At 46.3% G+C, this 15,721-nt stretch overlaps 1 protein-coding gene across 11 annotated transcripts in view; it reads right to left on the bottom strand.

Annotated features, from left to right (window-relative positions):
- Window positions 1–283: 283 nt before the first annotated feature.
- Window positions 284–15,721, bottom strand: part of DICER1 (dicer 1, ribonuclease III) — a 70,996-nt gene continuing 55,558 nt past the window's right edge. For 10 of the 11 annotated variants that reach the window (XM_047797215.1, XM_047797210.1, XM_047797208.1 and 7 more), the window contains 6 exons: window positions 12,728–12,883; window positions 8,890–9,772; window positions 6,985–7,253; window positions 5,312–5,474; window positions 5,145–5,220; window positions 284–4,799 (listed from right to left, as the gene is read on the bottom strand). In XM_047797215.1, the coding sequence (XP_047653171.1) occupies window positions 4,634–4,799; window positions 5,145–5,220; window positions 5,312–5,474; window positions 6,985–7,253; window positions 8,890–9,772; window positions 12,728–12,883 (1,713 nt within the window). In that variant the 3' untranslated portion in view covers window positions 284–4,633. The remainder of the gene's footprint in view (window positions 4,800–5,144; window positions 5,221–5,311; window positions 5,475–6,984; window positions 7,254–8,889; window positions 9,773–12,727; window positions 12,884–15,721) is intronic. The other variant, XM_047797216.1, reaches the window with a different exon arrangement.

The raw sequence follows: 15,721 nt of genomic DNA on the forward strand, positions 1-15,721 counted from the left end.
GTCGTGGATAATCCAGGGCCTGGAACGCATCCGCCAACGTGGCAGCATTTCAGAAAAACCCACCGGCATTATTTCAATCTTGAAAAGAAATAAGCAATTGCTAGCAGATAACTCTACCAGTAGATGGGAAGCAGAATGTGGTAAATAACATATAATCACATTAAAGGATGCAGTTTCAGATGACCATGGAAGGGAAAGATTTTAGCTACAACTGATGAAGCGTTATCATCACTTAAACTGAGTGGAACCAAACGAGAGAAGAAAAAGACAAAAGGACACCAAGTGAACAGACCATAACTTTATTGGAGATTTACTTGGCTACAATTATTACAAAAAAAAAAAAAAAAAGACTAAAGGTAATCGTGACCCATAAGGTGCAGACTGCAAATTTCTGCAGCACGATTAACGTGTGAATGAATTACATCATGTTTCTTAAAAACAGCGCAGCATATGTGATGGTAAATAGTTTATTGTCAATCAAATTATATGTGTTAGTTTTACTTGATTTTAGTCATTTTCTTTCCGTTTATTTACAGCAGAAAAGCCAGAAATTTTATTTCCTGTTCACCTCTGCATTTTTGCTACGTATCCCGCTGCTGCAGTGAATTCTGAGGGCATCGATAAAATTTAAATTGTGGTGGATGTCCAAATAAAAATGGACTAGAGGGGAAAAAAAAAAACAATTAATGATTAAAATATATTTACAAGTTAGGTTTGAAAGATCATTTTCACTGCTAGTGGAAAATACAATAGTCTCAATGCAAATCCCCCTAGATATTGCTACTGGCGTCTCCCACAACTTTTAAAATCATTTCAATATTCTTGGTCTTAAACATATCTTAAAAACTTTTCATGTACAATATAAAATAAAGAAATTTATTTGGAAATAATTACGTTCCTGAAAAGTAATCAGTGGTTGAAAAAATATACCTATTTAAATGTCATTAAAATAACCGTATAGGTAATAAACAAGACATGGGTTTTCCTCCGCAGCTTAACACAAACGGATTCAGGGCTGACAGAATTGCAGATGCGTTGTAAATGAAGACATCAAGGTCTCAGGGTGGTGGCTTACATTTTGTGTCAAAGGATTAGATATCCTAACGGAGCGAGATAGGACGTTTTAAATCAAAGGGGCCTGAAGACTGAACTGCGGCAGGTCTGGGATTCCACTGTCTCCGCAGCCACCGTCCGATGTCAGGTGAAGACGAAAGGGGCCAACCGCTGGGTGAATAACTGTATTTATGAACTGAACCAACAGAGCCAAAGCAGCCTCCGGTCCCTTGCTATTTAGGCAGGGTCGTCTGAATCTCTCTGAGGGCAAGCTATTAAGAAGAAAGTCAAAATATCCGTATTTTCACTGACAATGACAGGAGTGTGAGAGGTCACTGTAAATTTCATGACTTCACATGACATCAAGGGAAAAAAGGGGGGAAATGTAACAAACATCTTTAAAACGAAATTAAGAGTTAACAAATCTTTGTCATACTCTCACAAACAGTGAAAATGCCACAGACAAAAATGACCTATTTCAGTTGCGCGAGTCCACGACACACTGCAGGCATTATCACCATCTTTTTCAAATTCGGTCAATCGAAACAGCAGCAAGGCCAAACCACATTTTTTCCTCTCGGTTAAGCACATTTGCCTTGAAATGAGGTAAAGCGTGGTACCAAGTGCAGTGCTCGTCTGTGCTACAGGAACAGAACAGGGCGAGAAGAAAGCTGTGACGAAACGCAGCATCGTCAGGACTGCTCCAAGTATATTACAAAAGAAACAGAACACATTTACAACCGGGGTTCGCACCAACCCGCCTCCACACAGTCGTCGTGGGGAATCTCCGCGGCTGCTTTCGAGCCGCCGAGCAGCCCTGCCGGCGGGTGCTGGCCGCACACCCCCGCTGCAGCCCGCGGGCCTCGGCCACCCTCGTCTCACACCACGACCACGGGAACAAGAGCACGACAGACAAGGTGGTGGAGTGGGGCTGCACAAAGTGACTTTTTCCTTAATGGATTCAGAACACTTCCACAAGCTAACCCGGGGCGGGGCGGGGGGTGGGGGAGTTTACAGCATTAAAAATCAGCAGCACAAAAGCGTTCACAACCATTTCACACGCATGTCCAACTCAGAGTCTGTATTTTTTAACTTAGTAACCAGGGGGTCATAGATTGCTTCAAAGTGTGAGTCACAAATTAAAATCAGCTATTGTTCTCCAACAAAAAAAAAAAAAGAAAGAAAAGAAAAGAGAAAGAAAGAGAAGCTAAAGTTTGCTGTTGATAAAACATTTTGACTGGTAGCAGGAAATCTGAACCCCTGAGACTGTATGACCTAATCTTATCCAAGTCTGAACTTTTTAGTATTAACGAAAAATACTCTTCTTAAGGTTACAAAATATATTGAGGCATTTGTCTCCCAATGGGAATTGTAACTGTGAAACCAGCTGATTTTGGTGCCAGGAGGCCGGAGACTCGCTCAATGCTGGGATTAGTGCATTAGACACAATGCGAGGCCCCAAGCTTCCTGGCATCAGGTAGTTTATAAATTATCAAGAGACTTGTGATACAACTTTATCACAAATCACCCTCACAAGTAAAATTCATATCCGGCCTTCCTTGTTAATAATGGTACACATTTACAGTTAGAGAATTCAAGAATCGCTTGATTTGAAATTGCCAGGAGAGCTTACATTAAGGTTTCTTAAAAAATCAAACAGAAATCTAAGGTTCCAGATCAGAATTAAATATCTTAAAAACGAGTCCAACCAAATTAATTTGCTCAAAAACTCATTTAGCAATTTAGATCTTAAGTTAAGATCGGAGACAACAAATCCCGCTGGAGAAGCTGAACACCCCCCTTCGCTCAAGTCTCCTTACAAAGCCAAGCTGACAGTTTTCCCTGTGCACACACGCAGAGGTGTTTCTCTGGGGGCAGGGGGTGTAGATAAAGCCAGAAGTACGGGATTCGGCTGCAACTGAAAACATAAACGCAGCATTACATGAAGCATCACGTTCAGAATGATGTGCTGGAAAATATTAGACACCTCTGCTCAGCTTTCTTAAATTTCAAGCATAATTAACAGGGCGAATTGCAGCAAACCTCTACTGGTATGTTGGTGGGAGTGCGAGACTGACCCACAGCGTTTAAAAAGGTAAATTAAGAGGTATTATAGTTACAGTGCAAAAAAAAAAAATAAAATAAAATTTCAAGCATAATACATAAACATAGCACCAAACAGGGGGGAAAAATGCATGCAAAAGAAAAGAACTGAGGTATTTAAGTGAAGAATGCCTACTAGTCTAATTAGAGAAACTTAGGCAAATGCCTAAATATGTTTTTTTTTCTTCCTTTTCCAAAGATGGAAATAATGAGCTAGTTTATCTAAATTAATGGCCTAAATCACAGGCGTATCAAAAGTCCGGCAGTTTATCGCAAATGTTAAACTTTCATGGCATCGACAGCACAGCTTTGGTAGGTGACACAGGCATGCAACACTGTGAGAGGTGCAGAGAGAAATGCACGTGAGAAGACTAGGGCTAAGGTGCTCTGTTTTGCTTCTTTAAATACCAATCCATTATAAAATGTGCAGCATATTTTAGGTATGATATGTCTAAAGTTTATTTTGTTAGAGCAACAGCCTACAGGGCAAAATTATTTGCCACAAACAATGTCCATCAGTGGAACTACCTAGCAGGAGGTTTTTAGTAAAACTGGGTATTTAGCCAAAGATTATTTTTATTATGGTATTTAAAAAAAATCCATAGACGACATGTTCTGGTTTTTAAAATGTCCTCAGTACACACATGACAGAAATTCTAATATAATCCTGCAATAAGTTAAGTTACAACTATACTAGTGAGTTTTAAGTATCACGCTGTCTCAAGGTCTAACGTCTAATAACAGGGAATGTAAAACTGTTTGTTCCGAAAAGATCAGAAATGAAAGAATATCCGTGAGGGTTTTACTTTTAAGGCAAGAACCTTTTTTTTTTTAATGCAAGAGTACGTGGCATGAGAAAATGAAAATGTGATCTGCCAACGTGCCAGCCAACGTTCACAGAAAACCTGTGCCTACCGTCTAGTGCAATAGCGACCGGGAAACATCATCTCACACAGCGGAACACGGAAAGAAAAGACAAGCCTGGCACACTCCGCTTGCAAACCGCGTGGCTCTCCTCGGCTCACCCCCTACCTACCGGGGCTGGCACCGCCACGCCCGCCCCGATCACGGCCGGCCGGCAGGGAGAGCGCCACCAAGCTCTGGGGTTGAAGCTCCCTGGCCTCCTAACGCTAAGCAAAGCCGAAGGAAATTAAACTACAACAAACACAACACAACAGAAACTGTCCATAAGTATTCTGAACACTTGCTAATGTCATCATTAAAGCACTCTTGTGATTCAAACAAAGCGGAAGTGAGGAAAGAAGACAAGATTGTGTTTGCGCAAAAAACTAAAACTACAATTAGTTCCAAAGGTTTTATACATATGTTAAATGTTTTATTCTGCAATCTAGCTTGTTATCAAACTTTAAATTCTGCCTTCAATTCATTCCACTCACTGTCAATTTTAAATCATCCTTTTCCACTTAAATATTTTCCACCTTAACTCTGCTTCTTTTCGTTATTTTAAAAAGGGGTTTCAGCTGTTGGGAACCTGAGGTTGATTAGCTTTGAGGCTTCGCAGGGCTCGTCGTGCTGCTGCAGATTTGGCAATCCTGTAACTTCGGCCAACACCTTTGAATTTCCCCTTTCCTACGACTTCCACGGTGACTCTGACCTTGCCATCGTAAGTTCTCTCAGCCGGGCTGTAAGAAAGCCCAACAGCCGGATTAGAAGGCAGAAGCATTTATTGACTTTCGTCAGCCAGCCCTGAGAACACGCTCTCGGGCTGAGTCCCGGGTCCGAGCTGCATGAAGGAAACGCCCAGGGGGACGGGACGGACGCACATGCCCGCAGACAGGGCTGCCCTTCTCCTCCAGCTCGGCCCTGCTTCACCAAAACCGAGAGCAGCCTGACAGACCACCGGTGGCCACTGCTGAAGAGCACGTCCCAGGGTAAACGCTTCCCCAAAATCAGGAGTTTTACGGCATCTCTGAGGACATTTCCTCCTTGCTTCTAAGCTAATTTTTTCCACGCACATTTTTGCTTACCTAAATTTGGCGGTTTCTGGTTCCATTTCAAGCAATTCTCGCACGGGCGAACGGGGCACGTTTGCAGAAAATTTTTCTGTAATCAAAATGAAAGAATAATGTGAATACTATCCTAGAAGGTGTTTGCCACTTTGACTTTGCTTCTTTCGAAGGGGAGCCAACCGTACCTATTAGCGGCCGCATCATCGGATAGTACACCTGCCAAACCACCTCCAGTGACATTCCACTATCCATGTAAATGGCACCAGCAAGCGACTCAAAAATGTCCCCCATGGCCTTCGGAACTTCAATATCCTCTTCTTTCTCTTCATCCTCCTCAGATCTCCTAAGCTATTGCAGAGAGAAAAGTGACTTGTGAGCAAAAGCGCTGTTTTAAAGGCAGTCTTACAGAGGCAGCATTTCTTCCCTCGAATGTGACTTTTCCTACGTCTTCAACACGAGCAACGCCATCGAACATGTACGACGTGCCCACAACACTGTGACAGGTTCTTCACAAACGGTATCTTACCGAGAAAAGGTTTTCACACTTCCCAAGAAAAAGAGAAAAAGCCCTTCCCCATTTAGTAGCCTACACTCAACAAAGGAAAGGAGATTACTTCCAAGTAAAAATAACTGTAACAGACTGGAAATAGTCAATAGATTTATGAAAAAACTTTTCAAATTCATTCATTTCCAAAGAACTACACACTAACACAGGCCTCCCCCGGCAGCCTGGCAAGGAGCAGGCAGAATACGCGTCAGTGCAGCCCCAACAAGGGTGCGGTCTGCTGTGGGAGCATAAACGGCCAGTTTTCTGGCTGGGAAATTCTAGTTGGAAGGTATTTTCCTCCAAGCTCTCCTTTTATTAAACCACTTAACAAATGTTCGCTACAGGAAGGTGCAAATTAAAGAAAGAACAATTAAAATGGCTCCTGGAGTTATGAATGAATTCCCCGACTTCTCAGAAGAAATCGACAAAAAGAACAAGGCAGAAATAAGAATGAGAGGAAGGCAGGGGAGTGCTCTGCTGGGTACCCAGGTGTGTGGAGGGATGCTGCTGAACGACCAGAGCAGACTGGGAATTACAAAACCCTTTCCTACAGAAAAAGCTCCATTGCCAGAGAACCTCTGGCTGAACTTACAGCAGAAGCCTCTCAAATTCCAGTGCTTACAAATTTAGAAGTTTGGGAGTTCCCGTTGTGGCTCAGCAGTAATGAACTTGACTAGTACGCATGAGGACAGGGGTTTGATCCCTGGCCTTGACCAGTGGGTTAAGGATCCCGCATTGCTGTGGCTGTGGTGTAGGCCGGCAGCTGTAGCTCTGATTTGACCCCTGGCCTGGCAACTTCCATATGTTGTGGGTGTGGTCCTAACAAGACAAAAAAAACAAAAAAAAATTTAGACGTTTGGTTTTTAAATGAGATTTTCTCATTCCTAGCAGAAGCAGAATACACATTTGTGATGGCTGAGATAACGAGCAAATATTTCTGATCAGTTTTAAAAAGAGAGAAAGGCAGAATCCACTGTGCCAAGCTGTCACTAAGGTTATTAAGCTTCTCTGGCGGAGGGCGTTGCTTCTCTGGCGGGTCCGAACCCTGGAAGCCCAAAGGCAGGTTTGGGAAAGGAGAAAGAGCTGAAAGCCCCTGGCTCCTCCTCCTCACCAGAGCGAGCTCAGTGTGAGCCGTCCAGCCTCCGAGGCCTGCGTGAGGACTGCAAGTCCTCCCAGGAGAGCGCAGGGCGGGCTGGGGCCCCAGCCCTGGCCTGCAGCTGGCTCCTCGGACAGCTACGTGGAGAACCCTAGTTGAGAAGCCCAGTGTCGGTTTTCAGCACTGAATTCACGCTGTTTTAAAGTGGCCCTCACCTCAGAATCCATCCCTTGCATCTCGTTCTTCTCAAGCTGAAACTGCACAAAATCGTCGATGACGTGGAAGAGCTCGGGCGACACGGCCTTGAAGTACTTGTGGTAGTCGTACTTGACGGCCAGCGAGGCGAAGATGGTGTTGTTGACCAGAGCGGAGCGCAGGTCGGTCAGGACCCCCGGGGAGTGCTGCCGCGGGTCTTCGTAAAGGTGCTTGGTTATGAGGTAGTCCAGAATGGCATCTCCCAGGAACTCCAGGCGCTGGTAACAATCTGCGGGCAGATGCGGAGCGGAGCCGTGAGCTCTGACCAGCCCGCGTAACCGCCTCCCAGCGGGAGCTCACGGAACGGACCGATCCCCCAGGCCCGGGTCACGGGTGACCGGGGTTCCTTTCCAGGTGCTCCTCAGCGACGAAAGTACCTGACACACCCTACTGAAGCCTCTGGAAACTGAACTCTACTGGCAAATGAAGCACATTTCTTACAGAGACCGGGGTCATAAAATCTTTAAGGGGCCAAAAGACTACTTCTGGCGAAGAACAAAGCATTTCCCACGCGGTCCCATTAGCGGCGCACCTTCTCCTCTGGCACCGTGCCAGCCAGGCAGGTGTCGGGCATCCTTCTACAGCCCCCACGGCACATCATCACCCGGTGGAGGCAGAGCCAGAGCCAGACGCGCACACGCACACCCTCCAGGCTCTGCTGCCACCACCACACACTGTCCTCCTGCGCTCTGGAAGGTGGGGACACCTCTCCGGGCTCCACCTGCTGCCCGAGACGGCAGTCAGTCCAAGAAGACCTCTTCTCGGCTTGGGTTTAAAATATGCTGAATTTGACACAAGCCACAGACCGAGAAGGAAGAGTCGTGGGCTGAGCAGAGACCGCGAGCAAAACCAGCGGGGCCCAAATGTGAGACGTTATCAGCGCGAATCAGCACCTGTTTTCTCAGAGGGACCAGAAGGAAGCCATTCAACTGCGGAAACTGAGGCGGGGACACATGGAGGGACCTGTCCCAGCACATGCAGTGAGCTGAGGCCAGGGGCTGCGACGGACTAGAGCCCGGGGCTCCCCCCAGCAGAGCGTGGCTCGGACCAGGCCTCACCTCTTCTCCGCAAAGGAAAACAGGCCTTAGTTCCCCAGTCTTCCGGGTCCTGAGTCAGATCATCTTTCGTTCTTGGTTTTACATTTTCCTGATCATCTTAACCTACGCCGTTTTTCTTAGACAAACGTTATGTTTGGCTTTGGTGTTCTAATTCAAACACTTCTGACTCTGACACAGAAAAAAAATACAGACCTTAGCTGTTGCCCAACCTGAAGGTGATTCTGTTTTCGGCACCTCCTCTCCTGTCTAAGCTGGTGGGTTGGGAGCCCATTACCCAGAGCAGGGAGAAAAACACGGAGCCCAGTGCAGAGCAGAAGGTGACAGCAGAGTCGGGGGAGCGACACAGCGAAACCTTCCTGGGAAAGAATCACTTTTTGTTTTCGCATCTTCGGATTTACAAAGACCTTAAGAGCAGGGACTTTTTGTTTAGGAAGGACAGCAAGAAGAGGTGGAGATACATCCAGAATATGCGATCAGTAATTATTCAAGACCCAAAAGCAGCAGTGACCGGGCATCAGAAAGACACCGGGGTAGGATAAAACTGCCCGGCGCGCCCAAGTACCGAGGCTCGAATCTATCTCGTTAGGCTGCATATCAAACGCCAGACAGGTGAAGGGCACGACAGTTCTGCTCCCGGCTACCGGAATTAAGGAGCAGGGCGCGTGCCCCAAAGGACGAGCAAGACAAAGGCGTCTTTCACGTTCTTGCGCTTCCTCCCCCGGCCCTGCGTCTTAAGCTCTAAGTGTGGACAGGCAGAGGCCCCTCTTTTTACAAGGCCCAGGCGATTCCCCAGAGCAGAGGGCTTACCGGTGATGGTGTTGTAGTGGTAGGAGGCGTGGGTGAAGGCCTGCAGAAGGTAAGCCTTATTCTTGAAGCTGTAGTTGATCTTCCTTTCGAAGTTTTCGAAGCCCGAGATGAGGTGACTGAGTGTCCTGTCTGCGTCTGGGTGATCAAACATACATCTCGGTGGGATCTTCAAACAACCGTACTCCAAGTCTTTCAACCCGGAAGAGCGGGAGCCGGCGGCGGAGGCGGCAGGCCGGCCCCCGGCAAGGGTCTTTTGTTGGCTGGTGAAGCTCTCCCTGGCCGGGCACACGGCCTTTGCCCGATCGGTCCTCTTCACCACCGGGAGCACCTTCAGGCCCAGCGAGCAGAGGAAGAGCTGAGCGGCCCGCTCGCCACAGCTGGTTAAGTAGCAGCCCAGCAGGGCTTCCACACAGTCGGCGATGCTTTTGTCAGCGATGCACTGCTCCGTGTGCAAGTCGTAAGAAATGGACTGTTTGCCTGTGTCCACACCACAGTTCTCTTCGGATGGATTCCAGAAGCCCACCACAAAGTCATCCTCTTCAACGGCTTTGCTGGGGTCCAGATAGCACATGGCATCCCACGAGCTGTAGTCAAAGTCCTCGAAATCTGCGGAAAAGGGCATGCTACCCAGGGGGGCCTTTTTGGGCATCTTCCACTCATAGGCAGAATCAGCGGCCGAGAAGGGAGAAAGCGCGATCTTCTTGACGAAAGCTCCTGACCCCATCAGCATGCTGTCTATGAACCGGATGTGCTCCTGGTCGTACTCCAGGAGGTCCTCGTCGTCGTCGGCCTCCTCCCTGGGCGGCCTCCACACCAGCGCGGCGGCGTCCTCCTCCTCCAGGTCGGCGTCCAGTCTGCCGTTAGCCAGCACGCAGTCTTTTGTCTGAAAGGCGGGGAAGGGGCAGGGGGGAGACACTGCTGTTTTTAAAAGGCTCGGAGACTCAATAAAAGCGAGGGTTATGGATAATTTCAAATGACAACCACAAATACTAAAAGGCAACTTTAAAATCACGGCCATTTGTTTTCAATTAACATAAAATAAGTTATTTAATCATATAAACAAAGTAAAACATGTTCTTTGAATGTTCATTTTCGAAGTTATAAAATGACCTTTATCCAGTATGAAGCTTTACGTGAAGGATTTTATACATGGATATAAAGTTTAAAATTACTGTCCACGAGGCAAAACTTCAGCTGAGAACTCCAGCTCCGGCAGGACACACAATGAAAGCACTCATGCGCCGATCACAGGATCTGCAATCTCGCTGACGAAGTTTTAAGATGTTTTTAAAAGATTTTCGAATTAATAAAATGAAATTCCAGATGAAGAGAAAGCAAAATTATCCTGGTAACTGCGTAGGAGTGTAAGAGATACACAGATAAAATTTCTTGACAACACTAAAAATGTACAACAGGGTTTCGTGATCGAGTTTTTGTCCCCGATTCCAACCTCAAGTCAAAGCACATCTGCTATAATGCAAAAAAAACCAAACTGCTTTGCTTGAAAACTACACGTTATCAGGGAAGTAAAGCTACGAATTTGAGAAATCAGGCTTTTCCCTTCCCCTGCGCTCATCAGGGTAACAGATTATAGCGAAACTGACAAAAAGAGACGAAAACGTGGACTAACATGAAACACAACAATCCAATTTTCTCAGAAGATCTTTGCTAATTCCAATTTCTTTGGCAAAAGCTTATTTGAGAATGACAACCTTAATAGTGGGCCAGGACTCAGTAATGATACAACTTTTTTTGCAAAGCTCAAAAGATGCCAAATTTCTGTTGTGCCATAAAAAAAATAAATAAACAAGACTGTGCTTTGGGGGAAAGGCTTCAGGGTGTGCCTCAACTTCAATCACGGCAACTTTGCAGAGTATTCCAACAAAAAAGTTTTCAAACTTTCTGTCAAGAATTTTTTAAATACTGCCAATATTCTCATTTTAAGCCAGGCTCAAGAGAGATACAAGCAGTGTATTTGTCTGCAGAGAAATAACTGCAGGGAGCCACGCTAAATATCTATAATGATCTTTTCTTTTTTTAAATAAAAAAGTTGATAAAACATTTTCAAGACTAAGGAAGAACATCAAAAGAAATCTACAATGGTGGACCTCTGGGAACTATTTCCTGACAAAGACCCTCTACCTTCCCAAGGTAACATAAAATATTTTTGACTATGATTTGGTCCTTAAGGAAAAAGGGCCAAATTTCAATTTTAAAACATTGACTGAGTAATATTTTTAATTCAAAAAAATCCTTACGTATCTTTAGAAAGATGCTACCTGGGCAGAGTTCTTTAATGCCTCTGGGTTTCGCTTTCTTTATCTGCGAAATAGTGGGATCCTACCTCACTAAATGGTTTCCAAGAGCATTTCAAGCTCTTAATGAAAACAAAACCAAAAACAAACCACAAGCATGAAACTCTTGTTCTCTTATGGTTAGTTACCTTTCTACCTGAATTATTCCCACCTTCAGCATTTATTAAGTAAAGGGCTCCCTTAAACCTATTTGCTGAGGGGCGAGGCAGGTCAACAGGAACGGATCGAGCATATGCTCTCCATCATCACGCGATGGTCTTTTTCAAGAAGCAGAAATTATTAAACGAAAATATAAACGGTATTTTAATGTATTCCAAGAACCAAAGCACCAGGTCATTTAAAGTGCTAAGGGAAATAAAATAAGAACTTTGCATCGTATCTTCAAAAAAAATTTTTTTTTCATTAAAAGGACATGCTAATGTCCCTTTCATACTAAAATTTTTTTAAAGCGCCAATGATATTAGGAAACTGTATTTATAAGGCAAGCTAAGTGTTCCTGGAATGGTCTTCATAGAAATACAAAGTTTCCTCTAAAGTTCTCAAAACTGACACATTTTCTTCCAAGGTTCTATTTCTAAATTAATAACATGTCATTTTTTCTAATCCAACTTGCATAAAATATTCTCATTGCTTTTCCAGATGAATTCAATTTCTGTAAGAAGTCAAATACTGTACAAATTAAAAATATACTCAATGAATAGGCAAAACTCAAAAGAGAGGTACAGAGCATGCTACCTAGAAATACTTAAGACATTTTATCTAGGAGGTACAGGCAGAAAGACATGAAAGAGGAGGCCCATATATTTAGAAAACATCACCCGTGAAAGAAATGCTATTCTCATTGTTGGCCTCAAGTAAAGATGAAGTAATGAGCCAGTTTATCATGAATGTAAAACAAATGTCTAAAAAATGAAACCGCCTGCGAGATGGCCTCCGGGCCAACCACACGGGACGGACGGACTGCGCTCGGCTCCGAGGCCCTGGGGACGCCCTCTGGTGGCCTTCGGGACAAGACAAGATGAAGCAGCGGCAGTGAACAGTGAGATTCCTGTGAGTCAGTGGCCAGACTTAAAGTACTGCCAGCAAACTACAGTCTTTATGTATTTTTTTTCAAGGTCACAAGAGGAGAATTGTCCTGAGAAAATCATCAACTGCAAAAGCAAGATTGTACTGAAATTAGTTATTTCACAGACAGACTGGATGCCACAGGGCACTGAAAGCCTCTCCCCTGAACAGAGCTAAGGATCCATGTAGGTAACGGCACAGTGAAGTGTCACGGGGTTGTGCTTTCCCTAGGGGGGCTGACATCATCAGAGACTCTCCTGCCTCCGGAAGAGGAAGACAACAGACACTGCTCTCTATCGCAATTACCACACGGCTCTCAATTCAAAGAAAAGACATTAATTCAAGGTATCAAACTTCTATTCTATGGTAAATACAAGCAGGAAAAGAAACAAAATATGCATAGAACAAAACTCTGCCCCTCACCAGAAAATAAATCCCTCCAGTGACCAAAAACTTACCATTTCATCTTTTTCCCATTTGTCTGTGTTACTTTTGTCTTGATTTACTACATAACCAGGAGGAAGCCAGTTCACAGGGGGATCAAATATCGACACCACCATGCGGCTGGGCAGGCCCTTCTTCTTCCCAAGCCGATACAGGTTACAGTTGCTGACCTTCAGCAGAAAAGTTTATAAGACACTTATCTATAAATGATTGCTGCTGAAGTTCATATAAGGCATTAACGTATTTGAGCTCAATATTCTTCACATTCTGGAACCGGTTGTCATTTATATGGATTGAGTAGATTTTTCTACCTATTCATGCTAGGAAACATTCAACTCTTGAGTAATCTGATGGTATACAACGGAAATTGCTAATCGGGACCATTGACACAGAAATGAATCCAAATTCACGTGAGTCCAAGATGTCGCAATATTCTCAGTGAAATCAGAAAAGAGGAAATACCACAAACTCTAACTATATGGTGAAAATTGGCACTGAGCAGAGCTAAAATAATTTTACAGTCCTGGAACCTAAGCTAAAATATGATTTCAACTGCAACACTTTCTAAAATATGAATCCTTTGTTTTGGATGGCATTTTAAGGCATTCTGTTCAACCATTTTTAAACAGAGCAAAAGGTAACAAAGAATCAATAATTCCATGTTCATCTGCCTCAATAAAACAGTGTTACTATCTTTCCTAAGGCCTCCATCTCGTCTTTACTTTACTCAAATCACAGTACTTCTATCTAATTTTTTACTTGGGAACCAAGGTCTAGAACTGTCAATCTTGCTTTTTGTTTTCTAAAAACTGGGTTCCAGAGTTCCCGTTGTGGTGCAGCGGAAACGAATCCAACTAGGAACCATGAGGTTGCGGGTTCGACCCCTGGCTTCGCTCAATGGGTTAAGGATCTGGCGTTGCCATAAGCTATGGTGTAGGTCCTGCATTGCTGTGGCACAGGCTGGCAGCTATAGCTTCCCTAGCCTGGGTACCTCCAAATACTGTGGGAGTGGCCCTAAAAAGCCAAAAAAAAAAAAAAAAAAGAAGAGAAACAAACTGGGTTCCTTTTCATTTAAGTACTTCATGAGCCCCTCTTTCCATGTAACTAATACCCGGGGACAGGCATACACGTGAGAGAAGCAGCAGACAGAGGCTCGGTCCCCAAGCCTGCACGCCGGGAGGGGAGTCCACCCACGACCTCACTTGAGGCCAACGTGCTTCCCCGAGCCGCCTGCACAACCAAAAGAGATGCAAGTTTCCTTCTCCGCACTCTAAGAACCCACGATCGTGAGGCCAGCGAGGGGAGAAGGTGCAACAGGGACTTGAAAGGGATGGAATCCACATCAGAAACGAGATGCGGTGGGCAGGAGGGAAAAGGGAGAGCGCGGAGGAAGGACCCACACGAGGCACGCGACACAGGACAGGCAGGCCCGGTGTGGAGAGGGGACACGCAGTGGACAAGGCCCGACAGCAGGTGCATGGGGGTCCCCGGAGGAGCAGCTGGGGGGTGGGCACACGGAGACAGTGTTTCTGCAGCAAGTTAGGTGGGTGAGCTTTGGAAAAGGAAAATGCTCACTCTCCTACCTGAAAGCATCCAGCATACACTTTACACCCAGGCTCTGAGTTTTCCCACCTGCAACCACCTCCCCCACTGCATCCCAGTCCCCAATTCCTGATTATCCACTCCCTAGTCCACGCTCGCCCTCCGCGGCCGCCTGCCCGGCCCCGCGGTGCCCACGGCCTGCAGCGCTGTCTCCCACGAGGCTGCCGGCAAGAGCGGGGTGCGCGTGGGCTTGGCTACAAACATGCGCCCCACTATCCCATGCCAGCTGCATGCCCGCACATGAGCCAACAAAACTCTCCAGGCAGGAGCTTCCCACGTGCCAAAAGGGGACACATGGGCCACCTCTCAGGGGCTCGTTGAGAAGATGGGACGAGAGAAGGGCTGCAGACGCTCCATATTCCAGGGCGGGTCAGTGTCAGGGTCAGAGCACAGTCCCTAAAGCCAGACTGGCCAGGCTCTGCCACAAACCTGCCAAGCTCACCTCTCCTGCCTCGGCAGCCTCAGCCATAAAACGGGGATAATGAAAGTACACGCAATTATCAATGAGACCACAAATAACAAAAGCATGTAGAATTAGGTAACAGCTATAGGAGACAAGGGCAGTGTCTGCCTAGAGCAAGCACCGTGGAAGCATCTGCTGAAATGGCTACTTCCTCTGAGCTCCCGCTGCCCGCAGCACCCTCCTCTCTGCTGCACTCCGCATCTCCCTCGTTTCCTGGGTCAGCTTGGACCTCCTCGAAGGCCCGAAGGATCACGTGGCTCGGTTTGGCGGTGCCTCTCAACGCCGCTGCGTCCTGCTACCAGAGGGACCACGTACAACCACGACCTTCCCACCCTTCCTGACCCCTCACACACCAAGTGCCCTCGACACGCAACAACGCCCACGACACTTCAAAACAGGCGCAGATGCTTCAGTGCCGAAGGTCTTGGACAGACAGCTTCAGCTCGCCTGCCTTTTTAGTCTTTTCTCGGGCACGTCCACACGTTTACCTCTGCCAGTTGATTCGCCGGGTGCTGGCAGGCTCTGCCATCTGTTCGATGCTTGCACACTAGAAACACACCCCTCCCAGCAACGCCTTCCCTGACCCCAAGGGCTGTTCCTTCCTCTGCGGGCTTTGCAGCTTTGTATCACCTGTCGAGCAGGTACTGGTGCCTTGTGACATCTCTTTTCTCGTCACTGAAGCACTGTATCTTCGTTCTTTCCTTCCTGCACCTCAACCCCATGGGAAGGAGGAGAGCACAGCCCTTCTTCGGGGTGGGGGCATCACGCCCTCAGCACCCGCATCCCTCTCCTCACACTGGACACGACCCTCCCCTTCCCCGACTCTCCAAACTGCCAAGACAAGCTCCTCCACGACAGACTGGGTCTCCTCCGCGTTCCTATGCCTGGTGCCCACGGCAGTACCGCCCCCCAAATAAGTTCTGAACCCAACGAGGTTAAAGCA

The sequence above is a fragment of the Phacochoerus africanus genome, chromosome 9, assembly GCF_016906955.1.
Source record: "Phacochoerus africanus isolate WHEZ1 chromosome 9, ROS_Pafr_v1, whole genome shotgun sequence".
In the NCBI taxonomy this organism is placed as follows: domain Eukaryota; kingdom Metazoa; phylum Chordata; class Mammalia; order Artiodactyla; family Suidae; genus Phacochoerus; species Phacochoerus africanus.